At 38.2% G+C, this 24,510-nt stretch overlaps 1 protein-coding gene across 3 annotated transcripts in view; it reads right to left on the bottom strand.

Moving 5' to 3' along the window:
• The window catches only part of ATRNL1 (attractin like 1), a 515,103-nt gene that overhangs the window by 288,300 nt on the left and 202,293 nt on the right, over nt 1–24,510 (bottom strand). For all 3 annotated transcript variants that reach the window (XM_081912145.1, XM_081912147.1, XM_081912146.1), the window contains exons 22-24: nt 8,045–8,139; nt 5,566–5,644; nt 2,645–2,802 (exon numbers count right to left, since the gene is read on the bottom strand). In XM_081912145.1, coding sequence (XP_081768271.1) covers nt 2,645–2,802; nt 5,566–5,644; nt 8,045–8,139 — 332 coding nt within the window. The remainder of the gene's footprint in view (nt 1–2,644; nt 2,803–5,565; nt 5,645–8,044; nt 8,140–24,510) is intronic.

The following is a 24,510-nucleotide window of genomic DNA, read 5'->3' as shown; positions in this document are numbered from 1 at the left end:
ACCTGTTACTTAATCATACTGTTTAAAGGAGGAGAAAAATAATGTTGTCCTATTGTACTATTTTCGACAAAAAAGTCACATATCATTATGACATAATTTCTGCATGATTTCTGCAGATGTTACACACTGTAAATATTATATTGAAACCTCAGGGTAAGCAAGAGAGGACACTACTGAACTGAAGAAGAAAAAACTTCATTGGAAAGTTCTTTTTGCTGAAGAAAGCATTCTGAAATAGCTCTGAACCACTAATGTTCGAAACAATCATTTTTATGTTGTGTGTTCAACAGTGCAGAAAGAATTAAGACCAATACATGTTGAATTTTATTGCAGTGTTGTATATTGTTACACATCTGAAGTACATTGCCTTTGAAACTCTGGGGGAGAAAACATATTTAACTTTTCTCTCCCATTTTAGTACATTTGTATTTTTAAAGTTTATACCAATGTCAAATTTTAACCTCGGTATTCATGTAAAGAGCTTTTGAGGAAGGCAGTATGCCTTCTGCATGTATTCATTCACCTAGATACATGTAATTATATAGAACATATTCTAAATATATATAATATATAAGCAAGAAATACCTTCCATGCATGATTCTGCCATTTAATGAACACAAATTCCAGCTGCTAACTGATTAAATGATTCATTGTTTGAGTAGATGACCTAACAAAAATCAGTTACTCTTTAGTGATCTTTTACCATCCTTGCACACATATATTTCCTGCAATCAAGTTCTTAGCCTTTGGATTGTTTGTTTTGAATTAACATAGCAATCACTCTCTGTCGCTGTCTTTCAGTCCATAGCAAGCTAATGCTATATGAAGACAGGTGATACAAAGATGATTCAAAAATAGCCTAACCTAGTAGCAATATTTATAAACCAGCTCATTATCTTATTCCTTGTGAATAGTTTATTTTTCCCACTGGAATGCCCCACTGCAGACATATCCCATATGACTGAAGGTGTCAAAAGTATCAAAAAGCGAAGACCAGTATAAGGGTATTTTATTCCAGTACTGTTTTTCATGTTCATAACGTTCACATATCCATGGATACTCAAGAATGAGAGCAGAGATCTCATGGAGATAAAGTTAAACAAATATTTCCAACAGTAGTTACGAAGGAGAAAGTAGCAAGATTAGGTCAAAACAGAAAAGGGAGTGAGAGGTTTAATTACCTGGATAAAATGCTACCTTTCTAAATGGGACAATATTTATACCATGCAGATAAGATATTAAGGTAACATAAGCAGATCAGAATGAATTAAAAGTACAGCTGACTTCATTTGGATTTTGGAGGTTAGACCATAGGAGACAGTGTGGTGCTAATGATGATGGCATTTGTAGTAATAAAATATCATATATTTCATTAGTTTTGCATACTTTTTGAATGCCCCATGTACACTGGAGGTCCAAATGTCCCAAGAGTTTGCAGAGCTATGCTATCAAATGGCCTACATTGGATGTAACACTGAAATATACTTTATGTGAACATGCAGAAGCAAGCCTTTGGGTTGACCATTTCCCCTTAGCATTGATTGGAAGGATGCTGGAAACATCCACTTCCTAATTTAAACTATTGTTGTGCTCAAACCTGCAGGAAAATATAATTAGTTTAAGACACCCTTCCCTAAGCTGGTGTCCCAGGTAGCACGTCAAATGCTCAGAGATTATGGGAGCTGTAGGCCAAAACATATTAAGGGCACCAGGTTGGGGAGGTCAAACAAGTTAAAATTAAACTGTGGTTTAATGTCATGGCTTGTTAACAAGCTATGGTTTTGCATTATATCTGAAACAGGGTTAATACCTGATGTCTCTGCCCATGGTCTCCACATACTAATTAGCTGTGCACACACAATGGGAACAGTGTTTTGTAAAAAAATAAAATTAAGAATTTTAATTTTGGATCCAGTCATAAATGCCTGACACATCAGTCTCGTGGAGTCTGTTGTACATTTCTAAGTATCCCTGAGCCCAAGAACAAAGCAATATTGACTTAAATACATATTTTAAGGATTGAACTTTTGGGCTTCAATCCTATACCACCTTACGTAGAAGTAAGCCCCATCACACTTACCTCTGTGTAGGCATATATATGTTTACACTGTCAGACGGCAAAAGAAGTATTAGATAAGAGACACTGAAGCTAAATTTAAACATTGTGTTCATCTTAAATCAAATACTTCCAACTTTGTTTTATTGTTATGGAATACTTGGGTCCATGTACTAAATAATTATATATTTTCATAATCTTTGTATATATCCCAACATGTATAAATAGGTAAGTGAAAGGTAAGGAGTTTTGTATCACAGCAGCAGCTAGGAACAATATGACTAAGAGGTTGAGTCTATGTTTCCATTCTGTAGAAGTATAAACTTTTTTCTTTCAGCAATCAGGTCTCATTAATTAACAAGGTTTTCAAAGAACTACTTGTTTTTTATAAATTGATAAAAAATAAACCATGCATTTAAAAAATATGAACCACACAGATTTAACACTAAAGGAAACACTACAAGGTATTCACAATGTCAGGGCCTTCCTCCATAGACAATACAGCCAGTTTTGCATTTCTGGTGGTCAGATCAGAGGAAAATGTTAATTTAATATAACAGAAGTATCATAGTTGTTATTTATACTAACCTGTATTTTGATTGGCCATGAAAAGTTGCTGACATATACATAGAAAGTGATGTTTGGGTTGCTCCGAAAGTTGAATTTTTCACAGGAAAAACTATCTCTGTATTCCTTTATATTAGCCCTTGAAACTACAGGAATCTCTTCTCCTGATATCGTTCCAGCTATGAGAGTACATAAAAATAATGAAAAGCAAGCCCATTAAAAAAAATAATTAGCTTGTAGTCCATTCCATCTCAAGGACACACATGGTGGGGCACAACAATAAAACTAACAGGTATCTAGATATCCATTACTATAACAAAACTGTAGACGGAAACAAATTTAAATTCCTCAAAGCTGCTTAATTCCACCCAGTCCAAGGAAGGAGAAACAGTTTCAGAAAATGCACATTCAGCCTTGGATGAATATTCAGGAGAAAAGAACACTGAATTGTGCTGGACAGAGTTCCTTTCTGCATACTTTGCTGCTTGAATCAAGCACACAGTTCATATGATCAAGACAGCACACTGGATTCATCTTTAAAATTATGATGGAATATTATGGGGAAAGATCTCTAAAGTATAACATCTCTATAAGTGACTTCTATACATTTTCAAAAATGGCATGAGGAATATAAAACAAACATTTAGACATATATCCTTTATATACTAGCAAAGATTATGAATAGTTGTTCAGATATTATGAATGATTAATAAAACATATAATGGATTTGAAAGTTATATCAACTTTATCCCATTTCACCACACAGCTAATACAGTTTCCTCAAGTTACACTAAAATTGAATAAGTTATTCAAGTGTGTAAAAAATGTATTTGTCTTGATTGTGAAATATTACTTTAGTATCTCAACTATTCTTAGGACATCTCATATTCAACTTATTCCATTTGTAAGACATGAGAATCTTCAGCAATTCTGTTTGATCTGTAAATTGCTGAGCTGGCAAAAAGAAACAAAAGATCCCCCCCCCAAAAAAGTAGGGGATTTCAAGCAACTATGATGTAAAAGTAAAAGAAACTACACCTCAAAGAAAGTACTATTAATTGGGAAACACACATTTGATAGCAAACAAGAGACTGCCTCTGATATGCAGAGTACAGTGTGGGGTGGAGGCTGCAGGAAGAACAGCAGGGGGGGGCATTTGTCATTTTGCTTCTGTAAGTATTCTCCAGACTCATGGAGGGAAAAGTACTGGGGAGAAAGAAGCTGGAACAAAGGATTTCAGTGGGAAATGGGTGAATGAATGTATTAAGCTCCCCTTCCCATGCTGCTTCTCCCTTCAAGTGACCACCCACACTCACTTTCATTGTTGGAAGTAATCATGAGAATGAAAATTCCATTTTTACCATGCATCTAGTTCCACACTAAACAGAACTAAGATTCAACAATGTAAACTTTTAAAATCTGGAGTGGGAGTCCCATATTCTGCTTCACCAGTAAATGTTTGCACAGTAAATCATCCCTCAGTTTACTTAACAGTGTGTAGAGGGATGTGAATATGTGCTGCAGCACAACTCTCAATGTCTCTATGTGCAGTGCAACCCCAAAACTGCACTTATTTAGTGCAAAGGTCTGAAAGGGTCTTGTAAGCATATTTGCAAGCCTCCTTACAGTTAGGAACAATGCCTGATTATGAGGAGGCTTCTTAAGTACATAAGGTAAATGTGCTTGAAAGCTGCTCTCGGACCTTCATGCTAAACATGCAGAAGTCAGGCTTGAGGGGGTATAACTAGTAACAGAGGTCGGACCTACAGCTGTGCCCCAGCCTTCTGCAAATTTTCACCCTTGCATTTGCAGGATGAATACCTGAAGAGGATTTGTGTCACTGTATTTTTTACATGTTTAAACAGACACACAAACACACACACACACGGACTAACTGAAGGACAGGTCTCTTAGTGCTAGTTTTATGCAGTAATGAAACTTTGTCTCATTTTACTGAAAATCATAAAATTTTCTTTAGGGAATAGTACAGTTTGACTGCCCATGGCACCATCCCTTGCCTCCCTATTAGCCCCTTGAACTATTAACATCAAGTTCTTCCTATTCAGGGGTTTGTGGTAGTGCACCTAGGTATGACACACAATCTGCAATGCTAGCCCAGATCTCAGAAGAACAGGGAGTGCAGGTCTGCAAAATACAGAGATATACAGTGGATACACAATGTGGAGCTACACCTGGCTGCAATTCATCAGTGTGTGTACACCATATGTTCACAAATGCGCATCTCCCTTTCAAATGTTGCAGTGTTCCACAGGTAAAACCATAATTGACACCTGGAGAAACAGATCTGTCACATAAAGTGTGAAGCGCCTCCTGTTCTTAACCATTCTGCATAATTAATTAAAAATGCAATCGATGGTGCTCTCCTTGGATATATTTTCAGAAAGTCAACAGAACCAATTCAAAGAAACTTTCTAAACAAAGCTTTTTATTAAAGCCAATGGAGAAATTGGGTTCAAAAGTTTGAAAAAAAAGATAAGCAGGTTCTTTTATCAGCACACACAGAAGGATTTTATTGTTTGATATCAACGTTAAGGTTAATAATTAAATTCCAGGCTTGAACACTGAAACAAAGAAATTAAAATCTCAGTCTCTGCAGTAGTTAAGAAAGTAATTTATCTTAATTAAAATCACTGCGTTCATAACAGTGCCATTCTAAAAATTTAAAGAGCATACAAGGTTTTGCTACCCAAGTAATTTTAATTGAATAGGGAAGAAAGTTAACATGTTAATGAACCTTTATTCAGATTGCAAATTATCTGAGTTTTAAGTAATATAATTAATAATGGCATAATGAGAATGGAAAAAGGATACATTTTATTAAGCTTTACTAATAAGAAACAAAAAGGCAATCATGTAAATATAGTTAGATGATAAGTACTTGAGGGAATATGGAAGTAGAAATACATTATGGGCTTTCTTACCTGTAGAGCCAATTGACCAAGTGATATTCAGGTTGAAGTTGTTTGATGCATTAATTGATATGTCCAAATTTTTGTTTGACTAAAAAATTTAAAAAGAAAATATGAAAATTACATAAGACTATTGCTTAAACAAGCAATGACCTTATTTCAACTACAGGTGTTCAAACATATGCCCTGATCTTAAACACACTGGGCATGCTCCACTGACGTAGTTTTTCACATGCTACAAGGCCTTCGTCCTCTACAGCTGATGACAGTGAAGGCCTCCATGAACTTGCCAAACTGCCATAGCTAATAACGGAAGCTCTTTGTGCATGTTACCGTATTTACTAGAGTCTAATGCACCATCAAATCTAATGCACACCTCAATTTTTCGGAACCTTGAAACAAAACAAAAAAATTATTTGCCGGTGAATGTAAATGTTCTATCAAATCTAATGTGCATCTTAATATTCATAACATAATTTGGCCAAAAAAATAGAGCATTAGATTTGAGTAAATATGGTAGTTTCTGGAGTGCAATCACTACTGATTTCAAGGGGCTTCCCACTGATTTGCTAATGGACAATTCCCCACAGCCACCAAAAAAGCTGTTCTTCTAGAGCAGGCTTCCTCAAACTCAGCCTTCCAGATGTTTTTGAGACTACAATTCCCAGCATCCCTGACCACTGGTCCTGCTAGCTAGGGATCAAGGGAGTTGTAGGCCAAAAACATATGGCGGGCCGAGTTTGAGGAAGCCTGTTCTAGAGAAAGTAGGCTGCTTATCATCAATAACAGAAGAAAGGAGTAGTAGTACCTTCCCTGCCCTTGCTAGTGAAGCTGTGGGGTTGTAGGAAATGGCTGATTACATCAGGATATTACCTAATAAACTCAGGAATGTTTAACTGAAAAGGAATATATCCAAGAGAATATAAGACTAACAATCTATCCATTTCACATGATAATATAAAATCCAACTTGAAATGTTTTCCTATATTTTTTAGCTATAGTAAAGTCCAAATTAGTTGTTTTCTCAAGCAAGATTTCAGAATCACACCGTAGAAGAAGGTTGCAATCCTATACACACTTACCTGGGAGTAAGTCCAACTGAAGTCAATGAGCTTACTTCTAAGCAGATATGCATAGGATTGCACAGTAATTTGGTTAATTCAGAATTAAGGTGTGGAGCACCTCTTCAAATTGCATGCTCCTGAGAAATAAAAGCTCAGCCATCAATGTCAATAGCTCTACAAAAAGGCATCTAAATTGCTACTATATTTGTAAAGTATGTGATAGTATTAGGAAAAATGCTACAAACTGTAGCGTTCCCATCTCACAGCCACACAAGATATGTTTCAAGTTAATGTGTTGCTGATGAGTGTTTTCAGAGCAGAATTATTGCACTTCTCAGATCTGCTAAAGCATAAGGAATAATTTTACATTAACTCTGCATAGAGTTAGTGTCATTGCATAATTAAAGGTTTTTAAATTTATCATGTAGTTATTAACAATATTTTTATACTGCCCATTAACAAACATTTATCTGCAGTACACAGAAAATAGTCAAAATAAGAATACAGCTTGAACATAAAAATGAGTATCAGAATATAATCAGGATAAAACCAACAACAGTAAAAACAGTAGTTTCCAAGGTCTAAAAAGCAAAAAACTTGTTTCTAAAACTGGGACATATAGTCTACACCAGCTTCCAAAAAGTCTACAGTGTAAGACCAGGTTAGCATTTCCATCAGTGAGAACCCCTCTCTCTAATGGCTACCACCTCACTTCACTGGTAGAGATACCTGGAGAAGGAACTCTGAAAATGAACTTCAGGTCTTGAGAAGTATATATGGGTGTCCTGGCTTTTAAAACAGCAACACTTTAAATATGGAATGAAAACACACACACAAACACACACACTTTATTTAACTTCTATAAACATCTGCTCTATCCACTGCCTTGTCCAAGAAAAAATAAATATGTTTCACACCTTACAGTACTATCCTAACTACGTCTACTAAGACATTAGTCCTACTGAATTCAATAAGGCTTACTCCCAAGTAGGTGGGGCAAGGACTGCAGCCTTAACAAGGGATTAATTGCAGTGACAAGCAGCTATTCATCCGCATACAAGTGAGGAGGCACTGTGATATGCTCCACTGCAGAAAGACTGAAGCTAGCCAGCAACCAGCATGAGAGCATTAAGAAACATTTGGGCATATGCAGGAGTGAGACAACTTAATTTACATATGTGTGGAATGGAAATTGATTTGAGTCCTAATGGATGAGGATATATATTTTACATCAAAATCTGAGTTCAGTTATTATTCAAAACCTGAAGAAACCACTTGTTTTCCCTGAACTGAAAGTTGTTTATATCATCCCTTCTTACTACCTTTTAGTTCCTACAAACAGATTTAGAAAACCACCAGATATAATGGATACCTAGTCTATGATCACTAAATAATCATATTAGAGGCAGTTACTTATATTAGCTCACCTGTTCAGGATTTGCAATGAAGTTTATGGCAGTATGATGGCGATCATCTTCTTGTAATAAGCTGAAGGTAAACTGATAGTCAATCAGTAAGCTGTCTGTGGACAAAACATTTAGAAATTAGCAGATGAGATTGTCTTATATTCAGATATATCTGAAGAAGTGTGAATGCACACGAAAGCTTATAACCAGAACAAACTTAGTTGGTTTCTAAGGTGCTACTGGACAATTTGTTTGTTTATTTAGTCATTAATATTGTACATGGTTCTTCACTTGATTTGTTTGTGCTTTTATAACAAAAATAATCCATTTTGACCAGAGACAGATGTTTCAACAGACTAACAAGTCCCTGGACTACAGCCCATGATTTTCATAATGTGGCACTGAACCAGTCTGCTAATTTCCCCCTAAAAGTTTATCAGTTAAAAGGGTCCTTTCCAGTAGTATTTGTAATGTTGCTGGAGGTTTTTTTTATATTGATGAGAGTGCTGGGGGGGGGGGTGTTGTTAAGTGTCCACTGAGACCTGTCCCCCTGCAATTTTTAAGTGGTTCAAGAAACCACAAAATTTGAGAAGCAGTGCTCAATTAATACTGTATGATTGGGAGATCATGGAATTGACCTACAAATCTTTTCACTTTTCTGTGGTATTGCATTGGTCTGCTCAGTCCTTCTATCTCAAGCCACAGCATGGAAAGAAGCAAGTGGAATGCAACAGTACTATGGGTCAGAGTAAAATATTGCCAGATGAATTCTATTTGAAAAATTTAAATATTCCTGTAAAGCTGTAGTATGCAATATATCTGAGTCACACAGCACAAAGGTCCATGAATTCTAATCATGGTCATATCTTTTCTAATATAGTTTTGCATTTCAACTGTTATCATTCTTGGATAACAGTCCTGGCATCTTTGATGTCATTATCCCCAAAACATGTTCTTGAACTTCTAGTACAGTGACAATTATCAGGAGAAAAAGACTTGCCACAAACCACTTGAGTAGCTATCATCCCATGTTGACAAAATGTTCTTTAGAGTAAACTATTGTAACTGTGAGAAGAAATCAGTCATTCCCCCATTACCCATGCATAGGAAGTACCGACCCACAGCAACAGCAGAAATATCAAGATAACACAGAACCTATCCCACATAAAATGCAAGAGCACATAGTGTCTCCCCAACCACAATTTCACAGCTCACTAGTCAGGAGGCATACATGTAGAAACCCTTGACAGAAAGGTTAAAGTACATCTGAATGTCAATGATTTGACAGAGAACACCCACAAATCACATTTCTATTGGTGCTTTAAACATACACCACTCTTCACCCCCCCATAACTAATGTTATGCTGATCTTGAGCATGGAATTGAGCCCTCAGTGAGCATATTCTTCTGACTAAACTGCACTCCTGTCATGCCCCAATTCCACTTAACACTGACTTAACATTATGTCATTAATGTCATTGCTACGCCATTATGTCATCAAAATACCTTTACTTCAATGGTGAAATTTGGAGATCCATCGACATAGGAAATTTAGTAGCAATCCTAACTTCTTCCACCAGCATCAGTCAGAGTATGTGTCACCAGTATTAGCAAAATTGATGCCTTAATTTAAGAAGAATGGGTGCCATTTTCTCTGTTAGATTTCCTTCAGCTATATCCAATTACTAATGTCAGCCACAGGAGTGCTACATTAATTTAACATAAATACCAAAGGAAAAGAGAGCAATACAGCTGGGAGTGAAATTTTAGATTTCCATACCCAGCCACAACATTTATGAGGTTATCTGCAGTTTTATCATTTTTGCTCCTAAGTTTCCGTTTGGGATAGCTTCCCCAAGAGGTTATGTTTCAATGATATTCCATATTACAGGTGTCTGTGATGTTTTAAAAAATTAAGATGTGGTAAAATATTGAACCTGAACAAGCAGCATATCACATTGCTATTTTTTTAATGCAAAATAAGCAAGATCCATGTAACAACACATGTTTACCTTGGTATGTTAACAGAAGGTTCAGTTTATTACCAAAATTTTTCTGTTAGCAAACATGCCTGCACAAAGACTTTTAATTCTATCACAAACATTTAATCAAAGGTACAGATTATATATCCATAACCTTTGCATTCAAAACACAGAATATTCAAGAGCCTGTTTGAGTTTACATAAGACGGATTCACAAAAACAAATTACTTTAATTAGGAAAGAAGTCTGTATTGATTGTGACCAAATTAAAGTGAGATGTTTAGCATTAGGAGAGCAGAAAGGCTGATGACTTTAAAGCAGCCAGACATTATGTTCCTATCATCTCAGTGGCATCCATGTTAAAACAGCTTAAGCAACAGTATCAAGGGTGCATCACTTGAGTAGGTAAAAGGGCCACAACACAGGGCAACTAATATAGGATTTGTTATCAGCAACCACTCAGTCTTTGTTAGTACAGTGGTACCTCTGGTTACGTACTTAATTCGTTCTGGAGGTCCGTTCTTAACCTGAAACTGTTCTTAACCTGAGGTACCACTTTAGCTAATGGGGCTTCCCGCTGCCGCCACGCAATTTCTGTTCTCATCCTGAAGCAAAGTTCTGAACCCGAGGTACTATTTCTGGGTTAGTGGAGTCTGTAACCTGAATCGTATGTAACCTGAAGCATATGTAACCCAAGGTACCACTGTATGCACAAGTGGAATTGTGGATGAGCCCTGAGCCACATTACCTGTGGTCAAGACAACAGAATTCCAGCAAAGAACAACATACAGCTAATTTTCTAGCATGCTTTGTGACTTAATTTATTTGTTCCCCAAGTGGTCAACCTAATTACATAAAGGGAATAAAAAAGAAAGCACAACCATGGCAACAGATAACATATATCAGCACTTTACCCCATTAATATAAAAGGGGTTCTTGTGAATAGAACAGCACATTAGTGGTGGAATGACATCTTGACTCAGGGAGGGAGGGGAGAAAGGGAGGGGAAGTACCAATGGTTTTATTGACAGGCGGATCTTGGGGTATTCAAGTGCTTGAAATGCAAACATTTCAGAGGTCCTCCCATATTTGAACAGCATATGGTTTATACAATGTAATCATATGTAAATGCAAAAAAAATCATAATGCCAATGTGCCAATGTGCATGGTGAAAAAATTGTAGATAAGACACTTCTCTTTTGGCTACAGATCTGTAAGTATTATATTGTTCTGCAGCTTGAAATATATACTTAATGTAGTACTTGAGTCAAATTATCCAGATTCATCTTTACTTTCACATCTTTTCGTTCTTATACATGTGTAATTCACAGTATGTTTTTCAATAGTAGTAATAAAAAAACAAAACAAAACCCCACAGTGTTAATTATAATGGATTTTCTTAGAGCTAGCTGTTAAATGTCTCACATTCAATACAGATTTCCATCTTAAGTATGAGACAAAGTTTAATGAGGAGCAGAAGTTGACGTATACATTGACTTTTATTGTATTAATATTTTAATTTTGAAAAAAATATTTTTTCTGAATTATTATGTTTATGTGTGCCCCTTATCTTCCTCTGATCACTCATTGTCATCCCACCATCAATCCCCTGACTCTGAGCCTTCTTCCCTTAGGAGTTCCCCAGTTAGTGCCTCCCACCACTCCTCTGCCTCCAGCCAGTCTACGACACCATTTGCGAAGCATGTGTGTGTATGCATATTTTCTTTTCTATCACATCTTGTATAGTCAATTACATGACTTCAAACTCAGTATAAATACTGCACTAAGTCAGAGCAGAATTTTTTTACACCCACTATGGACTCATTAAGGTCTACAAAAGGTCAGGACCATTCTCAAGCAAGCAGTGCATATAAATAATTTGAACATTTTGCTACAAATAGAAGAGACATTAGTGGTTATTTCTCTGAAGAAAAGTTAACACATGCACAGAAGTACTTCAAAACTGGAGCATTCATCTGGATAAGCAAGAGTTGTCCGAATCAGCTCCACATGTCTGCAATGAGCACTGTAAAACTATATCTCAAGAACTAAAGAAAAACCACTATTTAAGTAAGGAAATAAAAGTCTAAGAAAAACGTGTAAGCAACCATTTAATTTCAGTAAAGCTGCTCAATTAAGGAGCAATTCACTTTCTAGTGAGCGTAAATGACTCTAGTGCAGGTTAACGAGTATTTTGTTTTTGTATCCTGTAGGGAATACGGACATTGTTCTAGTCAAATCCATATAAGATATGCCTTAACATTTGGCCTCTTAAAATGTTTGGCTGTAGCCCATGAATGCTCAGGAAAACAACATACTGAGGGAAAACCTAAACCTCCAGAGAGGCAATGTTAATGCAGTAAACTATTAATCCAACTACTGCCAACACACGAAAGTCACTTTTTCGATTCAACAAGTGGAATTTGGTATATATGGCTCTTCTAATCAACTACAATAGCCTGATTGGAGCAGTATACTTGATGCGGGAGGCATTCAACTAGTGCATTTTTTTAAACCTCTTCAATGTCCTGCCTCTCATTCTGGATGAAGGACTCAGACTATATTCTCTGCTAAGAACTTTAATGCTCAAATCTGTATAGTACGGAAGCGAGGCAAGGATCAGTGACACAGCAAGTGCAAGGCATGACTACGCATGCTATGGTACTGATCCCACAAGTGACATGTCTCCTGGGCAACTATTATAAAGAAGAGAGAAAGGAATGACTTCAGCATGGCAAGTAAGATGTTTCTTTAGAATGGGCAAGCAAATGGGAACTCCTTTGGGTGAGCTGGGCTGAGCCTGAGCTGTCCATTTGCACCAGAGCTAGTATCTCCAAGTCCTGGGGAGTATGTTACCGTATTTTTCACTCTATAACACGCACCATACCATAATACGCACGTAGTTTTTAGAGGAGGAAAACAAACAAAAAATATTCTAAACGAAACAGTGGATGTATGATTTTTGTGGTTCATGCTGTGGCCACAGACATGTGATCTGAGTTTGGGGTAGCCTAATGCAAAAATCCTGAGGTTGTTTAAATGGCACATAAAGTCTTGATGCACGATATGGAGAGAAGGTCAACACATCCACACATTTAATAACTGTTTTGTGAAGAGCTTCCCTTTCCTTAACAAATTGCATTGTCATTAAAAATATTTATGAACAGTAACATACAGAATTAAAACTCAGAGTAGGGATAGAGAATCTGCAGCCCTCTCACATGCTCCTGGATGCCAACCTCCATCAGCCCCAAGGTCACAGAAGACAGGAGTGGTAATACAATTTTGAATTGTATAGATTGCATTCATCATCCAAAAGAAAGCTTCTAAAGGACCAGTATTACAAAATGTATTTGTGCTATTTTTGCTCACTTGTTTAATAAGAACAACATTGTAACATGTGTTTCATCCATTTTTAAAATTCTTTTTAGGAGACTTTCTAGTTTTAAACAATGCATGTCATTATCAAACTATTATATATATATATATATATATATATATATATATATATATATATGCAGGTTTTGGTGTCCTCGGGTGTCTTCCCGTGTAAAAGTTGGGGTGTCTAGGCGACGTTTCGACGAGGTCTCACTCGTCATCTTCAGGCTGGTGCTTTCGGCTTCTTGCACCAGCCTGAAGATGACGAGTGAGACCTCGTCGAAACGTCGCCTAGACACCCCAACTTTTACACGGGAAGACACCCGAGGACACCAAAACCTGCATTCCTGTACCCGTGAAAATCTACGAAAGCAAATATATATATATATATATTTGTAAAAGTTGGGGTGTCTAGGCGACGTTTCGACGAGGTCTCACTCGTCATCTTCAGGCTGGTGCTTTCGGCTTCTTGCACCAGCCTGAAGATGACGAGTGAGACCTCGTCGAAACGTCGCCTAGACACCCCAACTTTTACACGGGAAGACACCCGAGGACACCAAAACCTGCATATATATATATATATATATATATATTTGCTTTCGTAGATTTTCACGGGTACAGGAATGCAGGTTTTTGTGTCCTCGGGTGTCTTCCCGTGTAAAAGTTGGGGTGTCTAGGCGACGTTTCGACGAGGTCTCACTCGTCATCTTCAGGCTGGTGCTTTCGGCTTCTTGTTACTGGAACAGAGCAGGATCTCAGTGTTTGAGTTCCTATAAATACTGTTGAGGGGGTGTGGTGTATAGCCTCCAATGTTCTGGGCAGAGAGGAAGTTCCCAGGCTAGTGTGCCTTTTCTTCTTTTGTTCCTTAATTACTTGAGGGATATCTTGAGTGATTTCTTGAGTGATATCCTGAGTACCACTTAGGTGGGTCATTAGGTGTGGATTAGTTGCTAAAGTCTTTGTGTCTTGACCTCTTGAACTTTGTGAAGAGTTTTTCTGAGAAGATGGCTGTACTGCACTTAGTTGTGCTCTGGCTTGGCTTTGTGTATAGGGGCGAGCTGTGGTTTTGTGGCCTGTGTCAGCCAGATCTGTGTAGGGATTGCAGGGGGGTGCAGGAATACATCTTGGACCTGACCAACCACTGCCTAACCAACACGTACTTCATCCACAATGGACAAAGATACAAACAGATAGAAGGAGCACCTATGGGATCACCCCTCTCACCGGTCATCGCAAACCTGTACATGGAACACTTTGAAACCAATGCTTTAGACAAGTCAGAACACAAACCCAAACTTTGGCTCAGATATGTTGACGACACCTTTGTAATTTGGCCACACGGGAAGGAAAAACTGGATAGCTTCCTCACACATCTCAACAGCCTACACCCCAAAATACAATTCACTATGGAAATAGAAGCCAACAACCAACTTCCCTTCCTTGACGTCCTAATCTACAAAAAACCTGATGGCTCCCTAGGACACACTATCTACCGGAAAAAAACACACACCAACCGCTACTTACATGCACAATCACACCACCACCCTGCACAAATAAACTCCGTAGCCAAGACTCTCATCTCCAGAACCAAACGCCTGGCTGACAAAGACCACTTGACAACTGAGTTACAGAATCTCTCAAATGTGTTAATTGCCAATGGATACCAGCAAAACAGGGTTACGAAGCTAATCCAAAAAGAAACACCCCCCAAAAACCAAGACACAGAAGAAAACAATGGCATGGCCCTCCTTCCTTATATCAAGGGCACTACAGATAAAATTAGCAAAATCCTCCATATTATTTTAGAATATAAACTAATGTCCACAAAACATTGTGAATATAACAAGCTATTTAAGTATAGTAAGGCTGCCACCTAGTGCTGGATAACACTTTCTACTGTTCTTTACTAACTAATGTTTAAAGTAAAAAATTAAATACTTTTTTACATTCAAAAATGTGGCATTAAATACTTAGAAATTACATTTGTGTAAATGTATATTTGAAAGGAGCAGAATGCATTCTCTTAAGTATAAAAAGTATCTTTGTACAACAAGGTTTACTCATTTTAATACCTTTCACAGTGGAGGAAAACGAATTTAATTACTATATAGATATATACATACAAATAATCTAGTACCATAATTAGGAGTGCTGTTCTCCACAGCTTGGTTTGGGGGTCCCATGAATATTTCCACACTTGAATCAGAGTTCTCATTTGTTAATCCCAATCACTCTCCTCCACTGCCCTTTCATATAGGCAGTTACTGCAGTCACTATGTGATACCTTGTTGTTCATCTAGTGACTAGGAAATACCTCCAAGACATAACCAGCCTTCTACAGACACTAGATTTCTAGGGTGATGGCATATCATTGAACACAGAATCACTTGCCAAAAAACAAAAAGAAAAGAAAACCCAGTACAGTCATACCTCGGGTTACAGACGCTTCAGGTTGCGCTTTTTCGGGTTGTGGACCGCCGAAACCTGGAAGTACCGGAACGGGTTACTTCCGGGTTTCGGCAGTCGTGCATGTGCAGAAGTACTAAATCATGCTTTGCGCATGTGCAGACGCACCAAATCGCAACCCACGTGTGCGCAGACGCGCCGCTGCGGGTTGCGAATGTGCATCCCGCATGGATCACATTCGCAACCCGAGCGTCTACTGTACTATTTAGGAGAGCTGTTACATGAAGATGACTCTGTGACAAGATTCCTCTTAGCCATTGCTCCCAAGATGAAGAAGTAAACACTTGGCATTGTGGGGAAACAGAATAAAACAATTTCTTAGTGAACAGGAGTGATTAATTTTAAGGAGACCAAATACCAGTAGCTCCTCCAAAAGTGGTAAAACAAAGCAATAACAAGAGAATGAAAAGCAGTCATGAGGCCACACCACAAAACACAGACAGTTCAAGACCTTCTCCCCACAAGAATGAGTCATGCACACACTCAGAAATATCAGGAGGAGTTTTGTCACTCACAGTATTGGCAATTTTCCAACTTGACCAGATTTGGAATTACTGTCATAGTTTCAAGCACAGATACAAAAGGGGAGGAGCTCCAAAACTCTAGGGTTTGGTGGCCCTGACTCCAGGAACAGTTCTGACACCACCACAGGGTCTAGAGATGCAGAGCCCCTGAATGGAGCTCTTCCTCCAATCCAATTCACGTTCGGTGGTACCTCGTGGACCAGAATCACCTGTGAAGCCACTACCCTCATCTGCAAGGCCCTTCCAATCTTCACCTCCAACCTGGCACAAACAACACACCCAGCTAGTCAAGCTGAGCAGTTACTGAGTGCAAGATTTCAGGCATCAAGACAAGCCGTTTATAAACATTTTTATCCATCCCAGATGGGCAGAGTCAGGGGCAGTTCGTCAGTCGAGACCACATCAGGATATTGAAGGTTATCTAGGCTATAGGCTTTGTTAGGAACAAGTGGTCACATCAAAGCCATCTAAGGTCCTGCCACCTCTTTGCCCTTGTGGAGTTACAAGGCCATTATCAGTGAAACTAAGATACTGTCTGATAACAGCTATTCCTGAGAAATATTTAAATTTGTTCAGGGCCTATAAAAATATATGAAAGAATAGGAGGGGGTTTAATGGTATATATAAAGGGGTCATAATCTGAACTGAACGCAGGTCGACATTTGGACGAGGACTATATCTTCAAATCTAAAATGTCACTTCCTATGATAAAGCATCGTTCTTTGTAGCTCAACAGCTCTCACATTCAGGGAAGGCAAGAAATATATCTGAAGATAATGTTATCGACACTGCTTGGAAATTGCCATCTCTTAATTTGGTTATATATTCCATAGGTAAAGAGAAAGGTGTTCAGCCTCTTCACGAGTAAAGTTTACAAAATATTAGCCCATCTTTTCTGTTTCCCAAACACTAGTGGTCCAGTTTTTACTTAGCTCACTAAACAATTGTTAACTCAAACATATTTTTTTCTGAAAAATATAATTATTAATGATGTTGTGCTCTCACCACTTAGCTTAAATATGATTTGTTAAAACCACAATGGTGGCACCAGTTTTGCCTATCAGTTAAAAACCATCTGTTTCTACAACTTATTCACTTATACCCAGGAGCACAGATTCTGAAACCACATGCATTGCAGATGCTGATATATGAAGCACTAATCCAAAAATTTGGATGCTTCTTTTATGATCTAGGATCCATCAACATCTATAATTTTGGCAGTTACTAAAACAAAAGAAGAATAAATACACTGTGACAAAATACTGCATTTGCAGCTTGTCTTGGCTCATAAAACTATCATTTGCATCCAGTCAGAATTCACACATATGTGCCAAATCAATTTGTTCACTAGTCACTAAATATAATGTTGACCTAAATCAAAATGGCTTGGGATATGTAATATGAATGTATAAAACATTTTATGTATACAAATACCAGATATTTAGTGTGCACATATAGAGATCAAAGAGTAAACCAAAACATCCAGCAATTTGTACCATCTGTATTTTCTTACTACACATTTACCAGTATTTCGACCTTGCTTTATATAGAGTTGTTTAGTCCAATGAGTGCCTAGAATACAATCCTAACTTCCATTGTTGTTGTTGTTGTTTAGTCGTGTACGACTCTTTGTGACCCCATGGACCAGAGCACGCCAGGCACTCCTGTCTTCCACTGCCTCCCGCAGTTTGGTCAAACTCATGCTAGTAGCTTCGATAACACTGTCCAACCATCTCATCTTCTGTCGTCCCCTTCTCCTTGTGCCCTCAATCTTTCCCTACATCAGGGTCTTTTCCAGGGAGTCTTCTCTTCTCCTGAGGTGGCCAAAGTATTGGAGCCTCAGCTTCAGGATCTGTCCTTCCAGGGAGCACTCAGGGCTGATTTCCTTAAGAATGGATAGGTTTGATCTTCTTGCAGTCGAAGGGACTCTCAAGAGTCTCCTCCAACACCATAATTCAAAAGCATCAATTCTTCGGCAATCAGCCTTCTTTATGGTCCAGCTCTCACTTCCATATATCACTACTGGGAAAACCATAGCTTTAACTATACGGGCCTTTGTTGGCAAGGTGATGTCTCTGCTTTTTAGGATGCTGTCTAGGTTTGTCATTGCTTTTCTCCCAAGATAACTCACATTAGTTTAATTCAAACATCAATGGTGAAAAACCATGTTGTATTCCAAATCATTGTCACATCACTTATTTTTGTATTTTGTTTTTAATATTGGCAAACAATTAATTTCAGTAGACTAGAGTATATAAAAACCAGCGCACAACAAATGTCTACTTACTGTGATAAAAAGGGTCAATTAATTTTTCAGTTAAACACTATCAGTCATGATATGAATGATTTAAGCAAGCAAGATGCATTGAAACCAACTGCTCGACTGCTTTTTATATGCCGACCACTGCTTTACATTTCAGGTGCCCAGTTGAGGAATGAGAAATCATAATATTCTTAATAGTATTCTTGGTATCATGAAATGTGACACACTTGGTGGGGTAGTTGGACTATTATTGAGAGCTACACAAGTTTATCCTTCAAACATCTTCCAAAACTGATTTTTAAACGGTAGCTTCAGTTTTCATAGCTTGTCATTTTCCTTTCTTAATTGTGAAATCATGGCATGACAATGACATCATTTGGTAAAAGATTCCATAATTCTATATACTAATCGCAGATTCTTTCTGGAAGTTTCAGTTCTTATGCAACCAAAACAGCACCATCCATGCACATGAGTGTGGGATCAGTAGGTTTGAGGGAATCCCAAGGTTTGCAAAAGTAAACACTTTATGAAAACCACTCTAGACGAGGGTCCAAAAAATAGCCTAATGAGGAGTAATTGTGCTCAGTAGTCATATAAGTGTCTGAGGTGGGAGGAAAACCCAGAAAACTGGAGGCAATAAAACAAAATCTTCTGACTGATTAGCTGGAATTCTGAATAGAAGTACTTCACACTGTAACATTTTGTTGCAGTAATATATTAGTGATGATTACCATCACAGTAAGTGCCACATTTTTAACATGTGGGGGGAGGGGGAATGTGCTGGTACTCCCAGAAGGAAAGCATTGATTACATCAGTACCTGCTACTTATACACGCCAGGCTAATTATGGTGCTGGAGGAGACTCTTGAGAGCCCCTTCGACTGCAAGAAAATCAAACCTATCCATTCTTAAGGAAATCAGCCCTGAGTGCTCCCTGGAAGGACAGATCCTGAAGCTGAGGCTCCAATACTTTGGCCACCTCAGGAGAAGAGAAGACTCCCTGGAAAAGACCCTGATGTTGGGAAAGATTGAGGGCACAAGGAGAAGGGGACGACAGAGGACGAGATGGTTGGACAGTGTTCTCAAAGCTACTAGCATGAGTTTGACTAAACTGCGGGAGGCAGTGGAAGACAGGAGTGCCTGGCATGCTCTGGTTCATGGGGTCACAAAGAGTCAGACACGACTAAACAACAACAACAACAATTACTTACAGTTTTCTTCAATGCTGAATAATTTATTGCTTCTAATGTCTGCAGTATCTTACATTTTCACATAATAATTACTTATCCACCTATTCTATCTACACATTTGTGCATGTATAGATTTCTCTCTCTCCCTTTCATGTGTCATTAGGAGCAATCCAGTCTCTTTACTTAGAAAAAAAGACACTCAAGATCTTGGGAGATCAGTACAATAGAAAACTCCTCCAGAGTTGTATAGCTTTGCTATGGTATCAGTATTTACCAAATTCAAACAAACAAAAAATATTCCACAAACCATGAGTATTATGTGACGTTGTTAGAACAGTTGAGAATCAACTCTCAATAAATGCATTCCTATCCGTTCTTCCTTTAAATTATATAAGCACCTCAAACTGCATCCATTCCCATGAGGATTTGTAACCTGAATAATCTGGTACCTGTGCAAAATACCACAAAATAAACTCCTACTTTTTTATCATTGATCTGCTTTATTTTCTATAAAATTTATAACCCATATTTTGAAGAAGTTCCTCCAAAAAAAAAGCTTCTGCATGTTCACACATATGGAAGATCATGAAACTCTTGTCCTAGAAGCTACTGAGATATTTGGCAAAAGTTAAGCAAAATTGCTCAACATGATGTATACCACAAATTTCCATTGCTTTCTAATTATGCATTCAAGCAGGATGTACCTAAGATTTCACTTGAGTATTCACGCCTAAACACCTGATTGGTATTTGTAATTTAATTTAGAAGATTATTTAAGGGATGAAGATGTTTTTGTTTTTTCAAGGACCAACAGTTACTCATCAGTAAATCAAAATTCTGTTTTCATGAGTTTAAGACAGAATTGTAGCATGTGATCAGCATAAATCTTTGTGACATAGCAAAATATAATTTAAAGGAAACATTGAGTGACTTTTTTGAGAAAGGGTTGTTTCAATGTCTGGACAGTTCAGCTGAAGGAAACAGATGGAGGGGGACACAGTGTCTCCAACAGCATGCTATTATTGCTTTGTGCAGTTATACATTTTTGCAAATATCTGGATCCAGTCATGGCTAGTCAGTGATGCTGGCAAGGATGGATCATTGGTTCGACTTGTTCTGATTGCTTTTCCAGAAAGTACAGAACATTTGGCTGTACAAAGAAGCAATCCACGTGAACGTGAATAGGCAGAGACCATCCAATGAAATACAATTGACCTCCATGAAATTCATTGTAAAACTGCGGTTTAAAAACCTTTCACCGAAGCTCTGTTTCTTTCAACTTTTAAAAATCAATGTGAAAGTGAAAGGTGATTAAATTTAGGAATTTTACTAATCACATTTTAAAGCTGTCTGCATTTGCAGTCATCACCATTACTTGGCTGCAAAGAAATACTTCCTTTTGTTTCTCTAGAATATCTCACAAGAAGTTTTAGAAATGTATTGAATGCTTGATTAAATTAAAATGGGTGAAGACAGGGGGTAAAACCGCTCCCTTAACTCAAACCCTCATATAAATGCTTTTAGGGTTTCATTTGGTTTCAGAGGGTTTATAATACATGTTACTATTTCCCATTTTGTGTTAAATTGCAACATGAGTCACATGGGTGTGGGTGGGTGTCTTACTTCCAGCTGATGCTACTATAATTTCAATGAGCAGGCTAACATCATGTTCACTTTGCATTAAAGTGGATGTTAATAGCATACGATTTTATCGACATGTGGGAGGAGCTACAAGATGGCGCCGAGGTAAGACGCTCTTATCGGAGCTCAAAGAGATCTTTTAACTAAATGTTGCTGGCTCTCCTCCTTCCTTTGGATTTTATTTCCTTTCACTATTTCGCTGTGCTTTTGAACATCTTATCTTATCCTCCTCGGTGCCGGGACTTAATGAAGTTAATGAAGTTTTAACGAAGGCTCTCAGACATTCCCTCCCGGGCATTAAGGCACTCCCTCCTAGTTTCTCGTTGACTCCAAAGGAGTGCTATAATTGGACCCAGTTTTAAACTCCTCGCAGCAGCCCAGCCAGGACTGAATAAGAATCAAACGAGATTGCGACCTGAGAACTTTAGCGCTTTATCATTCTATTTAGAAGTCTGATCCCATTGATTTAAGAAGAATCTAGCAATGAGAAGAGCCAAAAGACTCAGGTGTCTCGATACAGAAACTGACACAGAGCCCTCTGGTTTCAAACAGAGTAATCTAGATAATTACCTGCTACCTCAAAAACAGCACGTATCTCCTCCTAAAACCTTCCTCAACTCTTTACATGGAAAGACAACTGAAGAGATATCCCTAGGAATAAATGAGGACAAGGCTACTACTCCCATAACCGAGGCACAAGCACTAATTGATAGAAAGGTGGAGCTGCTGGAGGAATGCTGCCTATTGACTGCTCAAACAGTTCAAAAAATCTTTGAACAATTACAAAACATCTCCAAGAAGCTGGATAACCCAGATGAAAGGAGGCAACTCACTCCCTTTTTGCCATCCTCAACAAGCCCTGGAGATAAACAGAACAAATACAAATTTATACCTCTAAACCAGCCAAAAACCAGAGGAAGCCCCCCTCACTCAATCAACCTGATACTGAGGCCATGTGAGATTGTTCTTCACATTTTTCCATATAGAGGGCCCCTACCTTACTGGGAGTCATCTTTCTGGGCCAGACATCATCTTAATCTGCTCCTAGGCCTTGAGGGTGGAAGCATTGACTTAAAAGCAGTCAAGAGGCTCACTAACGATGGATATTCCAAAAAAGTACTACTAAGATTTGGTAGTCATAGAATTCCAACCAAAATCTTAAGGGAAAAGGCTCATTTAGCCCAGAAAGGAATTATTCCGCGCCGACACTTTGAAGATATATCACCCAGACCATTGATTGCATCTAAAAGACAGAACAAGATGAACAAGGCCATTCCACCAGAAGCCGACATCTGCCCTACTCCCGTGGAAGAGCCCAGTAGATGGGAGAAACCGCAGCCAGCTATCCGGGAAATCACCCAAGAAAAATCCAAGCTCCCAAACCATGCGACTGTAGCATCAAATAACAACCTCGCCCTTGACACAATGGACTGGACAGTCCCAGAAGAAGAAGATCTGCTGAGTAACTTTACCAAGTTACCAGATAAAGAACAAATAAATATACTCAGTAAATTGACGAAGTTACAGGCCAGATTGACCGAAATTCACCAACAGGGTCAACAAAATGCAGTAGAAACAATACACAATCAAACTTTACACTTACCAGCCCTTTCCCCAAAATGCATAGTCAAAAAGAGAGCTACTAATGGAACTTTCAAATGTATAGATGCAGAGCTTCAAATCCAGCCGCCTTTAGAATACGAAATGGCAAGGAAAAACTCCAGTAATGAGACCACAAATTCCTGGCTGAGATATCAAATACTAGCTCCAAACGAAATAGGTACCCCTTATTTAAGTACTACAAAGGACTCTAACATTGCCGAACAAAAGATGACCTCCAATAGACCTGACACACTGAGTTCAACACCAAATGAGGCCAAAGAAATGGAAGTAGAGACTGAAAACAGCCCCACTGTCCATAATAGTCCACCAACCACAGAAATTTCTCAGGAACAAGGAACAGTTAAGGAAGAAAATCAAGAAAGGGAGGAAATTTTAATTCCCCGCACTTTAAAGAAGAATCTAAAAGATCCATCATTATGCTCCCCACCGAAAGCAGCGACAAATGGCTGTATCTGCACAAGACAAAATCCCTCGCTGGACTCAATGACAGAACTAGAATGACTAAATGCTGTCAACCAGCCACCAACTCAAAAACGGATCCTACGCTTGCTGTCCTGGAATATCGCAGGGTGGGGAAACAAAGACGGAGACCCAGACCTAATGAACTTCTTTAAAGACTTTGAATTAATACTTCTACAAGAAACATGGTCAACTAGAGATATTAAAATCAATGGATTCACCTCCTATACGAAACCCGCATTGAAAACAAACGCGAAGGGTCGGCCGAAAGCAGGGTTCTGTTGTATGATCAAAGACAACTTAGGGTTTGAAATCAAGCAACTAGAAAAATGCTTACCACTTGCACAAGCTCTACTTTTAACCCAAAAAAATGATACTTTGCTACTTGTAAATGTCTATATCCCCCCAACCAAAAACAACAGCAGCAGTGAAAATTGGTCACAACTAACCTTTTATATAGAAAATTTGACCGATAAATACCCAAATGCCTCACTGATAATAGCAGGTGATTTTAATGCCAGAGTGGGAACCAACAATGAACAACTATGTAGCAAACTAAATTGGAATACTGATAATGATATCGCACACGCCCTGAAAATAGGACGATTCTCCAGAGACAGGGTTGTAAACAACGAAGGCTTACGCCTACTTGAATTATGTAACAACTTTAATTTGCAGATTGTGAATGGTTCAACAAAAGGCGATAGAAGTGGGGAGTTTACATACTTCTCCCCCCGAGGATGCAGTGTCATCGACTATATTCTTGTCCCTTATAATATCATAAATTCGATCATGGACCTCAAAATTGGAACGCGCACTGAAAGCGACCATCAGCCATTATCGTTGTCTATAAACTTAAAGGACGAAACTAAAATAACTAAGCACAATATCATAGAACCTTCTCAATACAAACAAATGACCCAATTAAAATGGTCCCAGGAAATGAGTGCAGCAGTGGGGC

The sequence above is a fragment of the Podarcis melisellensis genome (assembly GCF_964234715.1).
Source record: "Podarcis melisellensis genome assembly, chromosome: 5".
Classification (NCBI taxonomy): Eukaryota; Metazoa; Chordata; class Lepidosauria; order Squamata; family Lacertidae; genus Podarcis; species Podarcis melisellensis.
This window is presented reverse-complemented; position numbering and strand designations above follow the sequence as displayed.